Source organism: Anguilla rostrata, chromosome 8, assembly GCF_018555375.3.
Source record: "Anguilla rostrata isolate EN2019 chromosome 8, ASM1855537v3, whole genome shotgun sequence".
Lineage (NCBI taxonomy): Eukaryota > Metazoa > Chordata > Actinopteri > Anguilliformes > Anguillidae > Anguilla > Anguilla rostrata.
The window spans coordinates 55,867,420-55,891,519 of NC_057940.1; the positions used below are offsets into that span (position 1 = coordinate 55,867,420).

At 47.4% G+C, this 24,100-nt stretch overlaps 3 protein-coding genes across 12 annotated transcripts in view; 1 reads left to right on the plus strand and 2 right to left on the minus strand.

Annotated features, from left to right (window-relative positions):
- Positions 1 to 40, minus strand: part of wipf3 (WAS/WASL interacting protein family member 3) — an 8,858-nt gene extending 8,818 nt beyond the window's left edge. The window contains 1 exon segment of the mRNA XM_064345646.1: positions 1 to 40. This exon segment is cut by the window's left edge and continues 100 nt beyond it. The gene's annotated coding sequence lies outside the window, so the exon portion shown is untranslated.
- A 788-nt stretch (positions 41 to 828) lies between these two features.
- tril (TLR4 interactor with leucine-rich repeats) overlaps positions 829 to 24,100 on the plus strand; it is a 32,460-nt gene continuing 9,188 nt past the window's right edge. Inside the window, exons 1-4 of one of the 7 annotated variants that reach the window (XR_010332130.1) lie at positions 1,380 to 2,478; positions 2,699 to 2,771; positions 3,331 to 3,552; positions 3,646 to 4,476. The gene's annotated coding sequence lies outside the window, so the exon portion shown is untranslated. The other 6 variants (XM_064349085.1, XM_064349084.1, XM_064349083.1 and 3 more) reach the window with 6 other exon arrangements.
- On the minus strand, positions 6,414 to 19,328 carry LOC135262184 (beta-chimaerin-like). 4 transcript variants are annotated; one of them, XM_064349101.1, is made up of 15 exons: positions 19,235 to 19,328; positions 18,355 to 18,484; positions 16,887 to 16,925; positions 15,969 to 16,024; positions 15,465 to 15,496; positions 15,119 to 15,229; positions 14,042 to 14,282; positions 12,773 to 12,832; positions 12,024 to 12,108; positions 11,058 to 11,231; positions 10,358 to 10,435; positions 10,110 to 10,247; positions 8,932 to 9,037; positions 8,296 to 8,469; positions 6,414 to 6,525 (listed from the first exon to the last, which is right to left on the minus strand). In XM_064349101.1, exons 2-14 carry the CDS (start codon positions 18,458 to 18,460, stop codon positions 8,301 to 8,303), a joined length of 1,395 nt encoding a protein of 464 aa, XP_064205171.1. In that variant the 5' UTR covers positions 18,461 to 18,484; positions 19,235 to 19,328; the 3' UTR covers positions 6,414 to 6,525; positions 8,296 to 8,300. The 4 variants fall into 4 exon arrangements, with proteins under 4 accessions (XP_064205171.1, XP_064205168.1, XP_064205170.1 ...); XM_064349098.1 differs by lacking the exon at positions 19,235 to 19,328 and adding an exon at positions 18,523 to 19,175; XM_064349100.1 differs by lacking the exons at positions 11,058 to 11,231; positions 19,235 to 19,328 and adding an exon at positions 18,523 to 19,181.

Sequence of the window (24,100 nt, forward strand, 5' to 3'; positions counted from 1 at the left end):
CTACACCGTTGCCTTAGCAACAGATTTCAGTGGAAAACGATAAACGCTGTAAAGCAAAGGTCGTTTCTCAGGATTAGCCCATTACTGCAGGCCGCCCGGAACAAACACGTTATTTATTCTCGTGTTGACACCAGACATACAGAATTACACTCTCAAATCACACTTAACGAGATGATGGCAGTGTGTTTTACAGGAACATGTTTTGTTGGATTTAAAGTTCGACAAGAAAATATAATTAAACCTGTGTAAATTAAGGCAGGTACTTCGCTACGTGCCATTTCGCCCTCACCTTCAGAGCGTAGTACTCCCCTCTTCTTACAGCTGAATAACAGGTTCGGCAGAGGAAGCGCTATGGCACCATCGCGCGCACACCGCGCGCTGACCTGGAAGATACTGTTACTGGCACCGAGCTTAAGTTATTATTAGTTAAACGACGACAGCGCTCGTCCTCGCAACCGTAACGCGAGAAAACAAAACTGCCTCTTATTCGACTAGTGAGTCCGTAACTACGGGAAAAAATAAACAGGTATGTTTACACGCGCAAAACTTATCAGAAACCTTTAAGCGGATTTCATATATGCGCAACAACCTCTAAAAAGAAAAAAATACAAACAAAACCGATAACCGAACCTTCCGAACGTGAGGATCTTCGGGTTGCCTTTCCAGTTACAGTTGTTGTTCACGCGCAAGACAATCGTGACTCTGTCCAGAGACCCGCGTCCCGCGACCGCCAGACCGCCACTACTGCCGCCCGCGCACACATTCCGCTCATGCAGATGAGAGGCAAGCGAGAAGCCACACCTGCTACTTCTCGAGAGCAAGAGAGGGACCAATCAATCACTTAGCGCGAGTAGAGAGGCCCGCAACAAATAAACTAGCAGGCAGTTTGGGGAACCGATTCTGGAGGAGCCGGGGGAGTTTGCATGCCCTGAAATGGGGGGACCAGGTATAAAAAGTGCCGTCATTTCTACATGGTGAGACCAAAATGTAATTAAAACCACATTGTGAATTGTTTCATTACAAATATAAAATGTGCGTATATATACAAACTCGCATACATAATGTGTATGTGTGTGCGCACACGCATGCGGGCTAAAAGTATGGTTGGTACTAAAAATTTTAATTGCTAAACTGCGCTTTCTCACAATGCCCCGCATTGTATGTGGAATCCAGGCGGAGAGCAGCGGATATTCAATGTCTGTAATTTAATCAATAGCAGAAGTCGGTGTGCAGCTGCTCCTGCACATATATGTACCTATGTGCTCTCAAGTCAAATTTAAACTATTTATTTATTTTTAATTGATTTTGTAATTATACAATTTCATAACTATAATAGAACATTTTAATAATTATAGTTCTAATTATATAATTTTATCATTATAATTTTTTGCTGATGTGAAACAATGCGTTTTTTTTCTGGAGACCCTTAAAGGCGCTCAATGCCGCCACTCTGCTTTCCTACGTCAGACTCATATTTGCGCGAGAAGCCAAATCATACTCCGTTTTACGGGTCATGGTCATTTCCTTATCTACACTGAAAATGGGAATCGTTCCAAACACACGGGGGTGGGTAAATTCCCAGACTGGGACAGGACAGGACAGAGGCGCCCCCTCGTGGTAGATCCTAAAATCTCACATTAACTTCGTGGAGCAGAATTTTCAGTGATTCCACACTTTCGCGCGTGCATGGGGTTGAACTGAGCTGGAAAAAAGGTCGTGTGAGAACTGGGTCACGCGCAGGAGTTGGAGACACTGAGCCTCGATTAATCAAGAGGTTCTCGGTCGGAGGGCTATAGAATTTATCACGAACCCGCTAGTAAGCTCACGTGAGAAAACTAATCTTCCCATAGTGGCAGAAAAACCTGCACCTGCCATTTTGCAGCGGGAACTGATCTCAGAAACTCAAATTGTCTTTGTTTGGCACGCGACGTAAATCCGTTGATGTGGCAGTTCCTTCCTCGGGGTGTGGGAACATTACTTTTGGTGTTCATAAATAATATAAGAATGTCAAAAAAATAAATATATTTATTTAACTTTATAATACTAATGGAAACGTTTCATATTCATAAGGGTGAATTTATTTACAAACAAGGAACCTAGATTTTCAATACTATATAAGGAGCTGGAACGTTACATGGATGATATTATGGGCTCTTCAAATAAGAACGCTGTTAAAATAATTGATATATTTTATGCTCTTAAACGGTTTATGTAATTTTATATGTCCCAAGCATTTTCCCCCTTTTTATGTCTGTATTGATCACTTGCTATTCTGTATATTTTTTTGAAAGAATGGCTTGTTCACTTGTTTTGTATTCTATTTTTGAATTGCAAAAATAAAATAAATAAATAAAGTTATTTCCTCGGGGGTTCAAAGGTGACGTCGTTACGTGGGTGATGATGGGAAACGAGTGACGTAAACATCAATGTACTGTTTTGAATCTTTGGCGGGGTCGTTGGCAGCTGTTTCCCCCGAAGGTCGGTTTGGTCGCTGTGTTTTCATTTTGCTTTATGTCGGTTTTGTCTTTGTTGGAAAAACTCCTGGTCGGGTGGATTACTGGTGATATTTGGAGAGCCTGCTTTCCATTGCTGAAGAGTCCGATTCCGTTTCCGGCAGATATTGGTGGTTTTTGTTTGGCAATGTTCACCTTTTTATCCATATATTGACGTTTTTGGGGATTTGCGTGGGTCACTCAAGGGTTACACGAACTTATGAGCGGGAGAAGAGCCGAGAACAGACAGGGCGCCGGCCGGCAGAAGGCATCGGAAGGGTGAGTCGCCTACCCCCTCGCTTTTTTAGTTTTGGATTTTCTCACTGCGAAAGCCTGCTATGTATTTTTTATTTTTTGTTTGGTTTGTCGTGTTTTATTTTTCCAGACATACACCCACGCGTACAGGGGGCTCCTGTCCGCGATATTTATGCTTGCGTGCGACTAGTGGGATTGCTTGCTTGTTTGTATTGCGTACTGAAGTAAAGAAATAAAATAAATCCATTCAACTTACTCAACTGAATTGTGGACAGAGGTTACACGTGATTTGTTTGCTTTAAATGCACCTGGCATGTTTGCATTGTTCGCACGTTCGCTTGGATATTGCTTCTGGAATACTTTTAATAGATGCTCCTCTTTTTTCTCCTTTTATGGGTGCGTCAAGGAGCATCACAATGTGTTCATTGTGTGTGTTTCTGTATGTTTTTTTCTTTATAAAATTGAATGGCCTCCCGTCCATCGACTTCCTGAAACGGAAGCTAATGCTTTGAACCTGGTATCAGTTGGGGAAAAAAAGATTAATTGCTCCTGCTTGCTGAATTTTTTTTCTTAATTTATCTAGCTGACGATATGAAAATGGTAAGCATCCAGGACATTGAATCTGGAAAAAAGAAAAGGGTTTTAAGCCCATCAATCAAGATCTGGAATATGTGTCGGAGGATTGAACAGGAGATGAACTGTTGAGATACCAATTCACGCGCAGGAACTGTCCAGTGCGCACCTCAGCTACGCACGCTTGCCCGCTACAGAATGACACGCCACTCTCGTTCTTTATTTCTGCAGGGTGAACGAATTTTTATTTTCATTTTCATTTTTCATTCATCAGAAAACAATGACGTGACGCGCTCGGACAGCGTAACCGTAAACTGTTTTGCAGGAAAATATGGGCGATCGCCTACGTGGCAAACAGAACTGCCCAGTCCCGTACCGGCGCTGTCATTGGTCCTGATGACAGAAGGGTCGCACCCATGACAACAACAAGAGGAGGCTGTTGCAGCCACGTGCGCAGGCCACAGCATAAGCACAGATTCATGCGTTGGGTGAATTCTTGCAGAGCTCTTGTAACAAACCAAGTCTTTTCTAAGTACACACATAAGTGATACACTTGGATAATCATTCTCTCTCGTGTGTTACTGAACTGAGATAATTCAGCTCTTGTTGTAACTCTGTTTATTTCTTCATTTATTTCTTCCTGAGACAAAAGTGTATCATTCATACAGAGCACACACTCAAGCTAAAATATACAACGTAAACATACAATTGTTTTGTGTCCACAAAGTGCCAAAAATGATTGATAAGTGAAACTGTAGTGTGTATATTGTACTTGTCCAGCCAACTGGAGTGTGAACGGTGACTGTCTACAGCCCTAGTCCTGTTTACTTACCAAATTAAATGCACAGTGGTCAGTTGCTTTGACTGAATAACTGAACAAAATTTGGCACCAACTGCCACCCCCCCCCCCCCCCCCATTAGTGTTTGATTTAGAATCAACATTTTAAAATCACCGATTGATTAAATCAAAGTTGCGTAAAGCCTTAGGTTGCATAGGTTATTATTTTGGTTAATTACTTGACACAGGTAAAATAGTAGGCGTGTCTATCTCACACACACATGCCTCTCAGTATATATTATGCACTCAATATAATTTTCTTTTGTATGCTAAACATTGTGGACGCTAAACACAAATAAACCTTTGACCAACATTAAACATTATTATTGTTATTATTATTATTACCCTCAATGCGGGTTAGTGACAGTGGCAGAGCACCCTCCCACCCCGTTGTCTCATCACTTTGAGTGTTCCATCAAGCCTCCTCCAACTGTGCTCACTGGACCATACCATGTTGAGAGGGGGGAGTTTCCCCTTACTGCGGGAATGGCTCTCCATTTTAGCCATTCCTACTGTCTGTACCCAGATCTGGGTACCTGGCCATTAAGGACATTTGCTGGACATGATCCTGTCTGCTCTATAAACCTGCTCGCTCCACACACCTGTGCACTAAGCACACCTGCTCGCCCCACACACCTGTCCTCTAAGTACACCTGTTCGCTCCACACACCTGTACACTAAGCACACCTGTTCGCTCCACACACCTGTCCTCTAAGCACACCTGTTTGCTCCACACACCTGTCCTCTAAGCACACCTGCTCACTCCACACACCTAGGGATGCGTTCCAAATGCTTATTTTTTTTTTTACCTCTTTGCTTCCTTTTCTTGCCTCCTGTCCAAGTATGGAAGGCCGCAAAATTTACATATGGAGTCACGCATTGTCATCGAGGGTGCATTCCAATAGCTTATTTTATTCTTCCTTGGTCTCAGGGGGATCCATGACTGATCCAGAAATCAATTGAGGTGCGCCATCTGTAAAGACATTCCATCCCGTTAAATGCTCCTCCCAGGAGCTAGGAGGCTCCCAAAAGAATTCTTGAGCAAGGAAACACGAGTGCATCCTTTGCGGAAGCGTTTTTTCAGAACGCGTGACGTATAATGACTGGCCTGTGGATCCACCTCTCCCCGTCTGCCACATCTCTAACTGACGCGGCTTCAAACTGAGGCTTTAATAACTTTCCAATGTCCTTCTTCACATTTCCTCGATTCCTCTGTCTGTGCATAGTTTCCTTGCTTCCTTTCCTTGCATCCTCCGGTGCATGGAGCAAGGAGCCAAGAAAGGAAGCAAGGACATAAAATAAGCCAATGGAATGAGACCACATTGACAACACGTGATTCCCGACATCAATTTCACACATTTTTTGTCTGGTTTGGCCTTCCATACTAGGAGAGGAGGCAAGGAAAGGAAGCAAGGAGGTGAAAAAAAAGCATTTGGAACGCACCCCTACTCACTCTGCACCCCCCCCCACCCCAGAAAAAAACTGGCAAGCTATGTCAAAGGCAGAACGGTGTCCTTCATTCAACATTAAATGTATAACTTGGCTACACCTGACAATAAAACTGTTTATAAAGGCCAAAAAATCACATTTGATAGATTATGGCTTCATCAATACACAGTGAATTCACAATCTGCTGACGACGTAAACACAGTTTGAGAAACGTCTGTGAACAGTAGTCCTTCATTGATGTTGGAGGCTCTTTGGCTACTTGCTATGAGTCCTCGGCACCTGGTGATTATTTGCTTCTTCAGAATGTGCTTTCAAATTCGTGCTAACTGTCAATGATATCACGAGCGCTTTTATTGCGTGTTCTTTGATCTGTGACGCGAGAAGAGCAAAAAGAGCGCACCCGTCTCGTGCGGCGAGTCATTCAAAAACTAGGAATCAGTGTTGTGACTGCGCATGCGCAAATGGTATGTCAAACCAGAGACTGCTGTGTGTATTTGCCGTCGTCTGTGTCTCCCGAGGAGAGGAAACGCTTTGATTCATCACCTCGCCTCGTCTTTCTTCGTTGCGGTTTCGTCCTGGTAGTTTTCTGGAAGGCTAGCCCGCGTTTTCCGCTTCTCCTTAAAGCGCCCGGAACGCGAAACTTTCAGGTTCCGCCGGCAAGTCTGCTCGTTAAACACGGGTTCTAACTGAGCATCGTCGTAGACCTCCCCGCTGAACAAGCTGGTGCTGGTGGGCTCCTCTTGCAGCCCTGCCGGTGGTGTGGAGCCGCCGGCTGCTGGCGCGCTTTTGTCCGCGCCAGGCTGTGTCTCGGAGTCGGCGCTCTGCGGCTGGACCTCTTGGTCTCTGGAACCCGGGCCGGTCTTCTTCCTGGTCACGAACGCCCTCCACCAAGGCGTTCTTTCAGCCATCTTTACGGACCTGGGACGAACCTTTCATCAGTTATAAAAGTGTCAACGGTCTATTGTTTTTCTTATTATATTTTTAAAACTATACAGCTAAAATTGCCCATTGTACACTAAGCTTAATATAAATACGCAACAGAACAACATATGTAGCCTATGGATTTTTCTGTCACCTAACAATATAAACACCGTTCACAATAAGACAGTGCTATATTTAACTCTAAAGATACACACTACTTAAAACGTGCTTCATCCTTACGAAAGAAAAAAAAGCCGTAGACCTTTGAGACGGTTATAACCACAGCAGTGCGCAAGGTTTTATGAAGTCACCCACCTTCGCACACCTGTCTCTGAGATTGGACACTCCGAAGCGACTCAACAAGATTCACGCAGCTTGGTTTTTTAATTTGTCCTTCGCGGTATGCTTAACGCTGAAAGCATAATTTGTGAACTTGCATTTCGCGAAGGGCGCTCATCTTTCCCCTGATCGCTCCTGTCAGACACGACCCGATCTGGACCGCAGCTGTCGCGATTGTGAACCGCGTTGCGCCCGTAACTTCGGAAGCAGCCTGCGTTTTTTATGCGTCCCGTGGGATTCTTCCCCAGCCTGTGATTGGCTGGACAGCACACCTGTCCGCCTTCCTCATTGGCGCACAATGGCGGTTCACTCAGGTGAATCTCAGGGCTGGGAGTGTTAAGGCCAGTGGTTACCTGGCGACGTGCGGCGGATCTCTTCCTGTACTGAAACCGAGAGTGCTGCAGCATTGTAAAAAAGCGCACCCTGGCCAGCAACAAGCCCGCAGTGTTCGATATATAAAGCATTATTGTGTCTGTATAAAATGGCACCTAACGTGACATGGCACCGGCCACTTGCGTACGTACATATACGAACACAAACGAATACCCCCAAAGGCACTTTACAAAGCCACTATTATCTGCAACAGTCGCAGAACTCGTTTACAAACTGCAGTTGCTCTTAATTAACGTGCACATTTCATAGGAAGTGTTCATCGCTTGTTGTCACTGTTGAAGCATACTGACCGCATGGTTTATCTGCCGCCGAATTAACAAGAAATACGACGGCAGGTAATTTGAAATATTAAGACATTAAAAATATGTTTTAAAGTTGAACTTTCAGCACTGCTTTCTCGCCGGAAAACGCGCTGGGCTCTTGCAGTTGTACTGCATAGCACACCGTTGCCATGACGAAAGCGCTGAAACTTAAGTGGTGGTCTGGGCTCGTGCCAGTTTCACTAGCGGCTCGCGGAGGTTTCCTTTCAATCTCACGTGCAACAGGTTTTCGGCGGTTTCACTCTCATTCTCTCTCTGTCTCTGTCGCTATATATCTTTCTATCTCACACGCACACCACACACAATGACTAAACCAATTCATTTGTTATTAGGTAAATTATGTACACAAATCACACATATCTAATTTGGATTCTTTGTTTTGGCAAAACAATCCTCAGTCTCACCACCAATAAAAAAGGAGTAATTTACTTATTTCTAGGGACCAGATGACTACACAACTGAAATTTCCGACAAGAGCACCTGCATCTTTCTGCAATAACTGTGTAAGACAATTTTAGTGTGTGCAGAATCATTCCCTCAACATATTAATGTGCTAAAAATATCACAATTGGTAGGAAAAAAAGCAAAAGCACTATAAACTTTTATAAAAAATAATTTACGACAATGCAAACGATAAAGACCATAAAATACAAGTGAATGGTAATGATCTCCTTTACAGAAACCTATCTCTCGCAGTAAGTAACAGACCGCAGACCCTCTTTAAAACAGGATGTCTTCATTCTGGATGAGGAGCTGGACGGTGAGGCTCTGGCTCCACAGGAGGTCCAGGGAGATGGGGCTGTCGTTGGGCCTTCTCATCAGCGTGGGCCCGAACACCATTCCCAGGTTCTCCGCGCTCATGAAATTATGCCTCTCAAAAGCAGTCACCCTGTGGAGAGGTTTTCACGCGGTCAGAAACTTGGTGTTTCAGAGGAAACGGCTCCAAAAGTTGAGCTTTACAAAAGATCAATTACCTCACACACGGAAAGCAGCTAAACTAAAGCAAAGTTACCCTGAAGAGAAATATAGTTTTAAAAAATGTAGTTAATTAAAACAAAAACAAAACAAAAAACAAACAAACATTATCCTGCTCCCCAGACAGACATCCTTTTGCACACAGGGAGAACTCCTGTACAGCTCAGCTTAGCCCACCCTAGTGAAAGAGGTTTTAGGGTGAGAGGGAGGGTCACCTCGTTTGAGGCCCACCCCAGTGAATGAAGTTTTAGGGTGAGAGGGAGGGCCACCTCGTTTGAGGCTTACCCCAGTGAATGAGGTTTTAGGGTGAGAGGGAGGATCACCTCGTTTGAGGCCCACCCCAGTGAATGAGGTTATGGGGGGGAGCGAGTGTCACCTGTTCAGGTGAGCCATCAGGTAGCGCAGCGTCTCGTAATGTGCTGGAGGGAGCTGCAGGACAGCCTCGTGGATCGCCTCCAGTCTGGCCTCAGGGTTGGTAATGCCTACAACAGGAAATGCATCACTGACACAGAACTACAACTGGAAGTATATCACTGACTAAGAACTACAACAGGAGGTACATCACTAACACAAAACTACAACAGGAAATGCATCACTGACTGAGAACTACAATAGGAAGTACATTACTAACACGGAACCACAACATGAAATGCCTCACTGACAGAACTACAACTACAACACTGACTCAGAACTACAACATGAAGCGCATCACTGACACAGAATCACAACAGGAAATGCATCACTAACACAGAAATACAACAGGAAATGCATCACTCACACTGAAGTAAAACTGAACAGATCACCAAAACAAGAGGACATGCATCACTAGGGCGATGTATACAGGTGGGACTGTAGTATGTTTAAAGGTGTAAAGGTAAACTGTGATGGTAGTGACTCCAGCCTAAAGGTAGTACAGGTAAAGGTGTAGATGGTAGGTGACTCATGAGGCATGTATAAAGGTGTAGTACAGGTGGTAGGTGGCTCACCTGCAGCCTGTATAAAGGTGTAGTACAGGTAAAGGTGTAGGTGGTAGGTGACTCACCTGCAGCCTGTATAAAGGTGTAGTACAGGTAAAGGTGTAGATGGTAGGTGGCTCACCTGCAACCTGTATAAAGGTGTAGTACAGGTGGTAGGTGACTCACCTGCAGCCTGTATAAAGGTGTAGTACAGGTGGTAGGTGGCTCACCTGCAGCCTGTATAAAGGTGTAGTACAGGTAAAGGTGTAGATGGTAGGTGGCTCACCTGCAGCCTGTATAAAGGTGTAGTACAGGTAAAGGTGTAGATGGTAGGTGGCTCACCTGCAGCCTGTATAAAGGTGTAGTACAGGTGGTAGGTGGCTCACCTGCAGCCTGTATAAAGGTGTAGTACAGGTAAAGGTGTAGATGGTAGGTGGCTCACCTGCAGCCTGTATAAAGGTGTAGTACAGGTGGTAGGTGGCTCACCTGCAGCCTGTATAAAGGTGTAGTACAGGTAAAGGTGTAGATGGTAGGTGGCTCACCTGCAGCCTGTATAAAGGTGTAGTACAGGTAAAGGTGTAGATGGTAGGTGGCTCACCTGCAGCCTGTATAAAGGTGTAGTACAGGTGGTAGGTGATGACAGGGATGGGCAGGCCTTGCAGGTAAAGCTTTAGGGTTCCAGCAATGATGTTGATGTCAGGATAAGCATCCTCATTTAGTACCACCTTCTCCCCTTCTGCAGAGAACCCATCAAACACAACTTTACAGCGCTGATGCACACACAAATGCACACACACACACACGCACATACACACACACTCACGCACAGGAAACCATGTGACCTACCTCGTTCAAAAGCCATCTTCAGCTGCTTGATGTACTCTGATGACCCTGGGACTCTGTACAAACCTTCTGCCCTCAGACCTGTACAACACACACACACACACACACACACACACACACACACACTTTTCATATATATGCCTCTGTGTGAATGCTTGTGCGGGGTCTAAAACTAACCCTTTGTTGAACTGTATCAGGAGAATGAAAAAAGTTACCAAACACTTGGACATTTTAGCAGATACAGAACTGCAGGAGCACGCTTTGTAAAACATTTTTTAAATATTTATTGTCAGACAAGTTAGGTTACACAATGTGATTAAATGACCAAACAGCAGTAATTACCACATTTTGTCCCTTTTCTTTACGGAAGGCCAGAGCAAGCGCTCAATCTCTAATGAAACTTGGAGGCGTGTCACTCAGGAGCGTCGTTTTGGCTCTCCAGGGGCATACAGATGGCAGTCAGCACAGAGCACGACTTGCTCTTCAGGCCTGAACACCAGCCATTTGCGACACGCTTATCATCAAGCTTCCACTTCTCATTAAAACACATTATTCTCATTAACCTCACTTTGTTCTGCGACATTATCATTAATCTTCCTCTTCCATTCAGGGGCTACTTTGGCAGCTTGATTTCTACTCAACAATCTGTCCGGTGAACTGAGTTTCAGACCCTGCTTGTGTGCGCGTGCTAGCGTGTTTGTACCTCTGCGCTCGATCTCGCGCACACACATGTCCACCACCAGGGGTCGCTGTGTGTTGTGGGCTTTGACCAGGGTGGTGAGGTCAGCGCTGAAAACCCTTTTTACCCTCCACTGGTCTGGAGGGCAGTCGCGTGGAACCAGCTGGGAGCACTGGCTGTGCACGCTCAGACCGCAACCTGGAACAGGAGCAAATGCTCAGACCGCAACCTGGAACAGGAGCAAACGCTCAGACCGCAACCTGGAACAGGAGCAAACGCTCAAACCACAACCTGGAACAGGAGCAAACGTCAACTGGAACGAAAACGCTCATGAACGCAACCGAAACGCTCGACGCAACTGAAGAGCAAACGCTCAAACCACAACCTGGAACAGGAGCAAACGCTCAAACCACAACCTGGAACAGAGCAAGCCAAACCACAACCTGAACAGAGCAACACTAGACGCAACCTGGAACAGGAGCAAGTCAAACGCAATCGAACGGAGCAACGCAAACTGGAACAGAGCACAAGCCAACACAACCTGAACAGAGAACGTCAAACCACACTGGCGGAACTAACGCAACTGGAACAGGAGCAAACCTAACGCATCGGAACAGGAGCAAAGTCAACTGGAACGGAGAATCGAAGCTAACGAATTGAACGAAGTACGTTAATAGGTGTATGTGTGCTGTACCTACAGTTTGTGTGTGTGTGTGTTCGGGGGTGTGTGTGTGTGTGTGTGTTGAGGGTGGGTTACAGGAATGTGGTTCTGGCTTGCTGCAGCACCTGCATACCTGGGGAACACCCTCAACCTGACCGAAACCCTCAACAGAACGCCCCGCCCCACTTACTCCATACAAACACCCTGCCCCCCTACCCACTACTCACGGCATTCACCTGATTTTTACTCTTTCCTGTCTGGTACATTAGACAGAGAGACCAAGTGTGTGTGTGCCTGCCTGTGCATGTGTGTGTTTTTGGAGGGGGTACCTGAGCAACGTAGTCCCTGGGCGATCAGACCCCACATGAAGTTGGCACAGTACTCGCACCAGTGTGGTCCGGGGAAGGTGTGTGTCTGCAGAGAACAGGCAGGGGGCAGCAGTGAGGCGCTTGCGGTATGTGTGGATCATTCGGCCAAATGGGAATTACTAAACCACTCTCTGGCTCTGTAACTCCCCTACAAACACACACACACTCACATACTCACGCCTGCACACACACACACACTCACACACACATACACACTCAAACACACACACTCACATACTCACGCCTGCACACACGCACACACTCACACTCACACTACACCACACACACTCACACATACTCACACCTGCACACACACACACACACACACACACACACACACACACTCACACACACATACACACTCAAACACACACACTCACACATACTCACGCCTGCACACACGCACACACTCACACACACATACACACTCAAACACACACACTCACACATACTCACACCTGCACACACACACACACACACACACACACACACACACACCCACACATCTCCTGAACACCAACACGCACACTCACACATCTCCACTGCCATCCTCTACTCACACCTGCACACACACACACACACACTCACACATACTCACACCTGCACACACACACACACACACTCACATACTCACACCTGCACACACACACACACACACACACAAACACACAAACACACGCACGCACACACAGTGCTCCTGTGATACTGACCTTAAAGCTGTGGGCTTTTTCATACTGCAGACATCTCTCCTGCTCCTTCACCATCAACAACTGTGTGGATTAACAACAAAGTTATGCACACACTCACATACACATGCATATCTCACACGCACCCACACACACACACACACACAGTATACACTTACACACACACACTATACACACGCGCACACACACTACACACACACACACACAGTATACACTTACACGCTCACACACACTTGCACACCTCACGCTCACACACCTCACACTCACACACACACTGTAAACACGCTCACACACACACTCTACACACGCTCTACACACACACACAATCTACACACGCGCACACACACTCTGCACACGCGCACACACACAGAGTATACACTTACATGCTCACACACACTTGCACACCTCACGCTCACACACACGCACGCACTACACACACACTCTACACACACACGCTCTACACATGCGCACACACACACTACACACGCTCACACACACACATGCTAACGGAGAGGGAGAGGGGCAGAGTGGGCCTCCCGGTTTCGTTGGAGAGCGCGCTCTGTAGCTCAGTATCTGCGAATCTGTGTGAAACTGTTTTCTTGCGGAATGTGGCGAGCGCGCTCAGTGGAGCAGAGTGGAATGCTGGGACTGCCTCAGACCGGCATTCCGGGAATCACCTGTTCTCTCCTGTTGTCATAGTAACTGATGTGTTCCACCAAGTGAAACTTTTAGGAATGCAGCAGAGGCGTGGCCAGGAATCCCAGGGAACTCTCACTGACCCCCCCCCCACACTGGAAACTCACCCAGGAATCACCTTTGCAGGCCTGTGTCGTCATGGAAATGATTACGAAATTCTAAGGCTGGACTGAGCAACTATCACCATAGAAACACATCAGCAATGCAGAGAATGAGGAAGCAACGCCGCACACACAACACCTATACACATCAACACCATCGCCATGCACACCACACACACCACAGCGCACACACACACACACTCACACATACACACGCACGCCAACACACCACATGCACTGCACCACACGACACAGCACACACACACACACACCAATACACATACACACACACACCACACACACATGCACACGCGCGCACACACACACACACACACACTCATATACACATACACACACACACCGCGCACACACACACACATACGCACATGCACACACACACACGCACACGCACGCACACACACACTCATGCACTCGTACACACACACACACACACGTAGGCCAGAGTAGTGCTGACCTTGTTTTCCACGCTGCCGTGGGGGGGTGTGGAGCAGAGGGGTCTCTGTAAGGGGGGGTACCCCACAGTCTCGTAGATGGGGTTACAGGTCATTTGGGAGATGTACTCCGAGGCTTTGGACTGGATGTAGAGGGCGATCAGACCGTCCGACACCAGCTCATGAATCGACTCAAACCGCTTCTCCCCAACAAAGTGCTTCCCATCGTAGAAAAGCCTGTAGTTCAGTGTCCGCGCTCCAAACCTACACATACTCACACAGGCAGAGAGGAGACCCTTTGGTTTGTACATCAGGGTTAGAGTGTGTACCTGAGGACCAGTGTGTGAGTGTGTGTGTGTGTGAGTGTGAGTGTGAGTGTGAGTGTGAGTGTGAGTGTGAGTGTGACTGTGGTGTGAGTGTGTGTGAGTGTGATGTAGTGTGTGTGGTGTGAGTGTGATGAGGTGAGACCTGAGGCTGTGTGTGTGTGTGTGTGTGTGTGTGTGTGGTGTTAGTACCTGAGGTGCGTGTGTGTGTGTGTGGTGGTGGCGTTGTGTGTGTGGTGTATAGTACCTGAGGCGGGTGTGTGTGTGTGGTGATGGTACTGGGGCTGTGTGTGTGTGTGTGTGGTGTATAGTACCTGAGGCCTGTGTGTGTGTGTGTGTGTGTGGTGTGTGTGGTGGTTGTGTGTGTGTGTGTAGTGTGTGTTGTGGTGTGTGGTGTGTGTGTGTGTGTGTGTGTTGTTGTGTGTTGTGTGTGGTGGTGTGTGTGTGGTGTATCAGTACTGAGGACAGGCGTGAGTGTGTGTGATGGTGTTGATACCTGAGGGCCTTTGTGTGTGTGTGTGTGTGTGTGTGGTGTATGAGTACCTGAGGCCAGTTGGTGTGTGTGTGAGTGTGTGTGTGTATGGTGTATGAGTACCTGAGGGCCGTGTGTGAGTGTGTGTGTGTGTGTGGTGTATGAGTACCTGAGGGCCAGTGTGTGTGTGTGTGTGTGTGTGTGTGTGGTGTATGAGTACCTGAGGGCCAGTGTGTGAGTGTGTGTGTGTGTGGTGTGAGTACCTGAGGGCCAGTGTGTGTGTGTGTGTGTGTGTGTATGAGTACCTGAGGGCCAGTGTGTAAGTTCCTGGGTGTCTCTGGCTCTCTCTGATGAGGTACGCCCCCTCCACTCCAAGCAGCTCCACCGAGCGCTCCCGAGAAATCCGCCCATGGAACCTGAGCACACGGCAAACAAGTCACATCATCATCATCATCATCAACATTATCACCATTATCATCATCCTCATCACCATCATCCTCATCATCCTGCTTATCCTCATCATCATCCTCATCATCAACATCATCCTCATCACCATCACCACCATCATCCTAATCATCACCATCACCATCATCATCCTCATAACCACCATCCTCATCATCCCAAGTATAGTTTATTTTAGCTCAAACTCACTCTCTGCCGTAGTGCTTTGGTTTCCTGTCGATCTGAAATACAGAGAGAAGCATTCTGTCACAATGAGGGCTCACACACACATTCACTCACACACCCACGCAAACACTCACTCTCTCACACACACACACCCACGCAAACACTCACTCTCACACACACCCACGCAAACACTCACTCTCACACACACACACACACACACTCACTCTCCACACACACACACACCCACGCAAACACTCACTCTCACACACACACTCACTCACACTCACACACCCACGCAAACACTCACTCTCACACACACCCACGCACACACACCCACGCAAACACTCACTCTCACACACACACACACAAACACTCACTCTCTCACACACACACACCCACGCAAACACTCACTCTCACACACGCACACAAACACACACACACACACTCACACACCACACACCCACAGAAACACTCACTCTCTCACACACACACACACACACACACACGCACAGAAACGTTCATACTGACCTCCTGTGGGCAGGTAACCCTTTTTGGTTGAGGAGCTTCCTGCTGCAGCTGGTACACTATGAAAGAGAGAGAGCATTACATGCTAATATACACTTTATCTACCAGCATTATGCTGTAATTTACACTATACACACCAGCCTTACACACTAATATACACTTTACACACCAGCCTTACACACTAATATACACTTAGCACTCTAAAAATACATACTAATATACACTTCACCTACCAGCATTAAAACTAATGTACATGTCTCGTAAATATGACCCTAAATGTCCCTGAAGTTCAGCTTTGAAAGCCACCCTGTACCCAGCAAGCCTTCGAAGACCAGCCAGGCTAGTTAGTGTTGGTCTGTACAGGGACCAGAGTTACTCATTTTTCCCTTTACCTATTCCCCACTCACTTCCCTAATCCTGCTTCCTGTCATGGTCTGACCTAGACCAGGTCATAACAGTGTGCGTGTGCACGTGCATATTTGTGCTTCCGTGTGTGTGTGCACATGTCCATTTGCGTAGGTGCGTGCGTGTGTGTGTCTGGGTTTGTGTATACCAGCAGCATTTTCCTTGCTGAAGGTGGACAGTGCCTGACTGTGAGAATCCAAGAAAATTCACCCAACCACAGAGACATGGAGACCAGCCCAGTACCAAGGACAGGGCAGAGAACACACACACGCACACACACACACACACACACACACACAACTTTTAGCAGATGCTCTTCTCCAGAGTGACTTATACAATGTTTTCCCTTTTTACATGGGTTACCTGCTGAAGCAATTGTACCCTCTGCTCAAGGGTATAACTGCAGTCCCCTCCTGGGGCTGGAACCTGCAGGCCCAGTCCCCCAGCCATGATGCTACACTGCCAGCCCTGACTGTGCCTACACACTGACTGAGCAGATGGCTCTCTCATACTCACAGTAAGACTTCCATATGGGGGGCTGGTACTCCTCCTCACCTGCAACAGAGAGAGAGAGAGAGACCTGTTCAATAAACTGACCCAGCACTCACCCAGCACTGATCCAGTACTGACCCAGCACTCACCCAGTACTGACACAGTACTCACCCACACTGACCCAGCACTGATCCAGTACTGACCCAGTACTGACCTAGCACTCACCCAGCACTGATCCAGTACTGACCCAGTACTCACCCAGCACTGATCCAGTACTGACCCAGTACTCACCCACACTGACCCAGCACTGATCCAGTACTGACCCACACTGACCCAGCACTCACCCACACTGACCCAGCACTGATCCAGTACTGACCCAGTACTCACCCACGCTGACCCAGCACTCACCCACACTGACCCAGCACTGATCCAGTACTGACCCATACTGACCCAGCACTCACCCACACTGACCTAGCACTCACCCAGCACTGATCCAGTACTGACCCAGTACTCACCCACACTGACCCATACTGACCCAGTACTCACCCACAATGATCCAGTACTGACCCAGTACTCACCCACACTGACCCAGCACTGATCCAGTACTGACCCAGTACTCACCCAGCACTGATCCAGTACTGACCCAGTACTCACCCACACTGACCCAGCACTGATCCAGTACTGACCCAGTACTCACCCACACTGACCCAGCACTCACCCACACTGACCCAGCACTGATCCAGTACTGACCCAGCACTCACCCACACTGACCTAGCACTCACCCAGCACTGATCCAGTACTCACCCAGTACTCACCCACACTGACCCATACTGACCCAGTACTCACCCACAATGATTCAGGACTGACCAGAACTTATCTACATTGACTAAAACAGACCCGCTCTCTCTCTCTTTCACACTCTCTCTCTCTCTCTCTCCCTCTCTCACACACACACACAGCAGATCCTGCAGAGCGACCATCTGTCTGTACTCCCCACCCCCCCCCCCCCAACAGAAGCACAGACACAGACTCAGATTCTTTGTGTCTGTGATCTTCATCACCCTCTCAGCTCTGCTTGACTGTCTGTTAACGCAGAATGAATCGGTTGTGTTGAAACTGAGTTATCAGTTGTAACTGCTGAAATTTGGCAGCAAGGGTAGGCATGACGGTGTTTACAGAACAGGTCTTCAGGCCACAACCTTAAGCAAAATAACAGCATGTTTCTTTAAACTGAGATGTGAATGCTTTTTCTTTATCAGTCTCCTCGGTAAATTAATTAATATGGCAGAAAAATCAGCAAGAACGGTGTGATGTTGTTGAGATGAATCTCTGCCGCAAAGGCTGTTCTTGAGGCAAAAGGGGGTCCTGTCTGGTATTAGATAGGTGTACCGAAAAAAGTGACCAATGAGTGTAAGTGCCACGTGTTAAACATTGATTAATAAAAATGCGAAACATTCCAATTTCCTGTAATTTGACGAGGCGGTGCACTCACCGAAGGGCTCACACATGCTGGAATTGCCGGGCGCTGCCGTGCCGCTCGCACTTCCTCGGTTACACGCGGGCTCTCCAAATGGAATCGAGCGCGATGGTCGCTCCATAATGACGCTTCTGCTGCTGCAGGTCTTGCACGAGTAAAAGTCTCAAATTTTGTTTTTCGAACCCTCTGGCGTTGTCTGTTGGGTTTCTTTCCACGCGCATCCAAATGATCAGAACAGTTGGTTTCAGGTAGCCTTGGGTTTATGTGCAAAATATTGAGTAACGAACGTGTAAATGATCTGATGATATCTCCCAAAAATATTGGTTTGAATGTATAAAACGTTAATTTGAAAAATCTTGGCCATGTTGAATTCGGAGCTTCTGCTTCTTGACCACGTGCCACCATAGGCACGAAATAAACACGGTGCAGTGCGCGAGCTGCCCAGTTACGCAAAAAGACGTGCAATTGACCCAAAAATATGAGTGCCAAGGTAATTTTACGCGCGCATGCAGTGTACCGCATAATACTATTTTAACACACTATTGTTCTCTGCGAATCATATTTAGTTTTCTTCAGCACGGAAAATTGGAAATAAAACGCGCAGCACTCTTTTAACCAAGCAAACAATCTCTAAAAGGACCGTGTCAATTAAACTGGTTTCATGATTTTCTCATCACAATGTCACACATTCTCTTCCGTAAGTTTTTCCTACAGAATAAGAATGATTTGGCAAATATACCCTACGAGTTTAATAGGTGAAAATCCACGATTTATAATGTTGATGCTCGATTTAGTCTGTTTTTTTGTGGCTTTGTGATAGTCTAGCTTTCATGTCCTTGTCACGAATGATAATATTGACAGTCAATTTGCCTGTAGTAAATAACAATTAACCTACCCGGTTTTCTGTTTTAATCTCTGTACGTTTCTGTAAAATCTTTTAAGCGGAGCGTTCCCTTGCTTTGGCTTTGTGCGCTTCTTACACTCCCTAGTGGACGTAAACCGCATAACAGGAAGATCTGAATTGTATAAAACATTTTATGTCAACATATCCATGATACACGTGCTGCAGATTTGAAAAAATAACAGATTGGAATACCTATTGCAACCATTATGCAGCACTTGGTTGCAATAAATATTTAAATCTGTTATTTTTAAGAATACAATATTCCAATTTTATTTTTCATTCCGTTTACAGCCCTGCTTGAGAGTATGCCAGGCATTTCACTGAAGCTCTCATCCAGAGCAACTTACTATTAGGTACTGCTCCTAACCCTGTGATACTGCTCATAACCCCATGATACTGCTCATAACCCCACAGTACTGCTTCTAACCCTGTGATACTGCTCATAACCCCACAGTACTGCTCCTAACCCTGTGATACTGCTCATAATCCCACAGTACTGCTCCTAACCCTGTGATACTGCTCATAATCCCACAGTACTGCTCCTAACCCTGTGATACTGCTCATAACCCCGCAGTACTGCTCCTAACCCTGTGGTACTGCTCATAACCCCACAGTACTGCTCATAACCCCACAGTACTGCTCATAACCCCACAGTACTGCTCCTAACCCTGTGATACTGCTCATAACCCCACAGTACTGCTCATAACCCCACAGTACTGCTCATAACCCCACAGTACTGCTCATAACCCCACAGTACTGCTCATAACCCTGTGATACTGCTCATAACCCCACAGTACTGCCCATAACCCCACAGTACTGCTCATAACCCTGTGATACTGCTCATAACCCCACAGTACTGCTCATAACCCCACAGTACTGCTCATAACCCCACAGTACTGCTCCTAACCCTGTGATACTGCTCATAACCCCACAGTACTGCTCCTAACCCTGTGAAACTGCTCCTAACCCTGTGATACTGCCCATAACCCCACAGTACTGCTCCTAACCCTGTGAAACTGCTCCTAACCCTGTGATACTGCCCATAACCCCACAGCACTGCTCCTAACCCTGTGAAACTGCTCATAACCCTGTGATACTGCTCATAACCCTGTGATACTGCTCATAACCCTGTGATACTGCCCATAACCCCACAGCACTGCTCCTAACCCTGTGAAACTGCTCATAACCCTGTGATACTGCTCATAACCCTGTGATACTGCTCATAACCCTGTGATACTGCTCATAACCCCATGATACTGCTCATAACCCCACAGTACTGCTCCTAACCCTGTGATACTGCCCATAACCCCACAGCACTGCTCCTAACCCTGTGAAACTGCTCATAACCCTGTGATACTGCTCATAACCCTGTGAAACTGCTCATAACCCTGTGATACTGCTCATAACCCTGTGATACTGCCCATAACCCTGTGATACTGCTCATAACCCTGTGATACTGCTCATAACCCTGTGATACTGCCCATAACCCTGTGATACTGCTCATAACCCTGTGATACTGCTCATAACCCCACAGTACTGCTCCTAACCCTGTGATACTGCCCATAACCCCACAGCACTGCTCCTAACCCTGTGAAACTGCTCATAACCCTGTGATACTGCTCATAACCCTGTGATACTGCTCATAACCCCACAGTACTGCTCCTAACCCTGTGATACTGCTCATAACCCCACAGTACTGCTCATAACCCCACAGTACTGCTCCTAACCCTGTGATACTGCTCATAACCCCACAGTACTGCTCCTAACCCTGTGATACTGCTCATAACCCCACAGTACTGCTCCTAACCCTGTGATACTGCTCATAACCCCACAGTACTGCTCATAACCCTGTGAAACTGCTCATAACCCTGTGATACTGCTCATAACCCCACAGTACTGCTCATAATCCCACAGTACTGCTCATAATCCCACAGTACTGCTCCTAACCCTGTGATACTGCTCATAACCCCACAGTATTGCTCCTAACCCCACAGTACTGCTCATAACCCTGTGATACTGCTCATAACCCTGTGATACTGCTCATAACCCCACAGTACTGCTCATAACCCCACAGTACTGCTCCTAACCCTGTGATACTGCCCATAACCCCACAGCACTGCTCCTAACCCTGTGATACTGCTCATAACCCTGTGATACTGCTCATAACCCCACAGTACTGCTCATAACCCCACAGTACTGCTCCTAACCCTGTGATACTGCTCATAACCCTGTGATACTGCCCATAACCCCACAGCACTGCTCCTAACCCTGTGAAACTGCTCATAACCCCGCAGTACTGCTCCTAACCCTGTGGTACTGCTCATAATCCCACAGTACTGCTCCTAACCCTGTGATACTGCTCATAACCCCGCAGTACTGCTCCTAACCCTGTGGTACTGCTCATAATCCCACAGTACTGCTCCTAACCCTGTGATACTGCTCATAACCCCGCAGTACTGCTCCTAACCCTGTGGTACTGCTCATAACCCCACAGTACTGCTCATAACCCCACAGTACTGCTCCTAACCCCACAGTACTGCTCCTAACACTGTGATACTGCTCTTAACCCCACAGTACTGCTCATAACCCCACAGCACTGCTCCTAACCCTGTGAAACTGCTCCTAACCCTGTGATACTGCTCATAACCCCACAGTACTGCTCCTAACCCTGTGATACTGCCCATAACCCCACAGTACTGCTCATAACCCTATGATACTGCTCATAACCCCTCATAAATTTCCCTGAACAGGTTTTAATTTACCTTTCCGTGTGTGCTCATGTTAACCAGCAGATGGCGCTGTTTTAAAAGATGAGCGCTTCCAGTTCCTGCATCCTCCTCTGACACGTTCAGCTCAGGTTTTGGGTGAATTCCCTGCTTGGTTTCTCTGCAGCCAGAGCAGCAAGGAGCTGATCTTTACATCCCCTGAGGTCGCAAAATGCTCCTATTTACCTGAGAACATGATTGACAGCACACCTCTGACATCATAGGGAAGTGTGCCTGTAACTGCGTGTGGTCTGTAAATATAGCACAGTTCTTCCAAGACACTTCTACTGCGGGACTTAAAAACTTATTTCTACATCCAAATATCACACCACTGGATATGAACTGAAGCAGTTCAAGTAAAGGAACCTGCTCACGCATGTAGCAGTAGTACCACACCAGGGAATCAAACTCTTGGCAAGTTACAATACTGGAGTTAAACCTGCAGGCACAGCGCCCCCTCCAGGACTGCAGTTAAATCTGCAGACACAACGCCCCCTCCAGGACTGGAGTTAAACCTGCAGACACTGCGGCCCTCCAGGACTGGAGTTAAACCTGCAGGCACTGTGGCCCTCCAGGACTGCAGTTAAACCTGCAGGCACTGCGGCCCTCCAGGACTGGAGTTAAATCTGCAGACACTGCAGTCCTCCAGAACTAGAGTTAAACCTGCAGGCACTGCGGCCCTCCAGGACTGGAGTTAAACCTGCAGACACAGCGCCCCCTCCAGGACTGGAGTTAAACCTGCAGAAACAGCGCCCCCTCCAGGACTGGAGTTAAACCTGCAGACAGTGTCCCCTTCAGTTTGAAATCCCTGCCGTACAGACTTAGAGACGTATTTTAGTCCTGATTTAAATGACATTCCTGTTTATCCCCCTCATTTTTTTCTCTTTCTCCGTTTATGTCTTTATCTCTTCCCCATATCTCCTTCTCTCTTTTTATCGCGCTCTCTCTCTTTATCTCTCTCCCAGGCCACAAGAGAGACAGCTCACTCTCTCTCTCTTTCCCTAAATTGGTTCCAGATGTGTCCCCTCCCCCTCTTCGCCGGCAGGGCCCAGTAGCGCACCCCCCCCCACCCCCCGTCCTCCCCCCTCCTCCCTCCCCAGATGTAGGGGGGCGGAGTTCCTCTTCCAGATGGAGGTCAGATTCATTTTCCCAACATTGCAGAGAGCAAATGTTAGCAGAAGGTTGTGATGAGGTTGTGGTAGCGTTAGGGAGGAGAAACAGCACGTTAGCAGAACGTTGTGATGAGGTTGTGGGAGTGTATGGGCAGGAGGAACAGAGAGCGAACGTTAGCAGAACTTTGTGATGAGGTTGTGGGAGTGTATGGGCAGGAGGAACAGAGAGCGAACGTTAGCAGAACATTGTGATAAGGTTGTGGTAGCATTAGGGAGGAGGAACAGAGCGAACGTTAGCAGAACGTTGGCAGAATGTTGTGATAACATTGTGGGAGTGTATGGGCAGAAGGGTGTGTTTGAAGTTAGAGCTGTATGGCCCCTCCCTCTGCCAATCAGAGCCAGCTGAGCCCAAACTCACTCACGATTACACTCACACACACACACACCCCCACCACCACACACCAACACAATACAACAAATACATCACACACCCACATCCACACACATCACACACACAACTCACACACACACACACTACACCTACACACACACACACCATCACCCCCACCACACACACACACTCACACACACACACCACTCACACCAACACACCACACACACACACACACACACACATGCACACTCACACACAACACACACACACAAACAGACACACTCACACACACACACACACAACCACACACACACTCACACACACACACACACACATCACACATCAACACCACCCCACTCTCACACTATCCGACACACCTCCCACTCTATACACACACCTCACACTATACATGCACACTCACACACACACACACACACACTCACGGTGGTCATTAGCTGCACATCTCCCGGGGTCCTGCAGCAGTCGGTTTGTTCTGTGTGGCAGTTCTTCAGCGCGGCTGGCCCACTGGCGCTGCAAGAGTTAAAGCTCAGCCCTCTGAATCGGATACAAGTGCTGATGTGCCTAA

Coding starts and splice junctions, on each gene's coding strand:
- LOC135262184 (XM_064349098.1), bottom strand. CDS start 18,861: ATGCGGTACACTGCATGCGCGCGTAAAATTACCTTGGCACTCATATTT. Junction 11,232..12,023: donor CCAGGGACTACGTTGCTCAG/GTACCCCCTCCA, acceptor CTCCTGTTCCAG/GTTGCGGTCTGAGCGTGCAC. Junction 8,470..8,931: donor CTGATGGCTCACCTGAACAG/GTGACACTCGCT, acceptor ACCTCTCCACAG/GGTGACTGCTTTTGAGAGGC.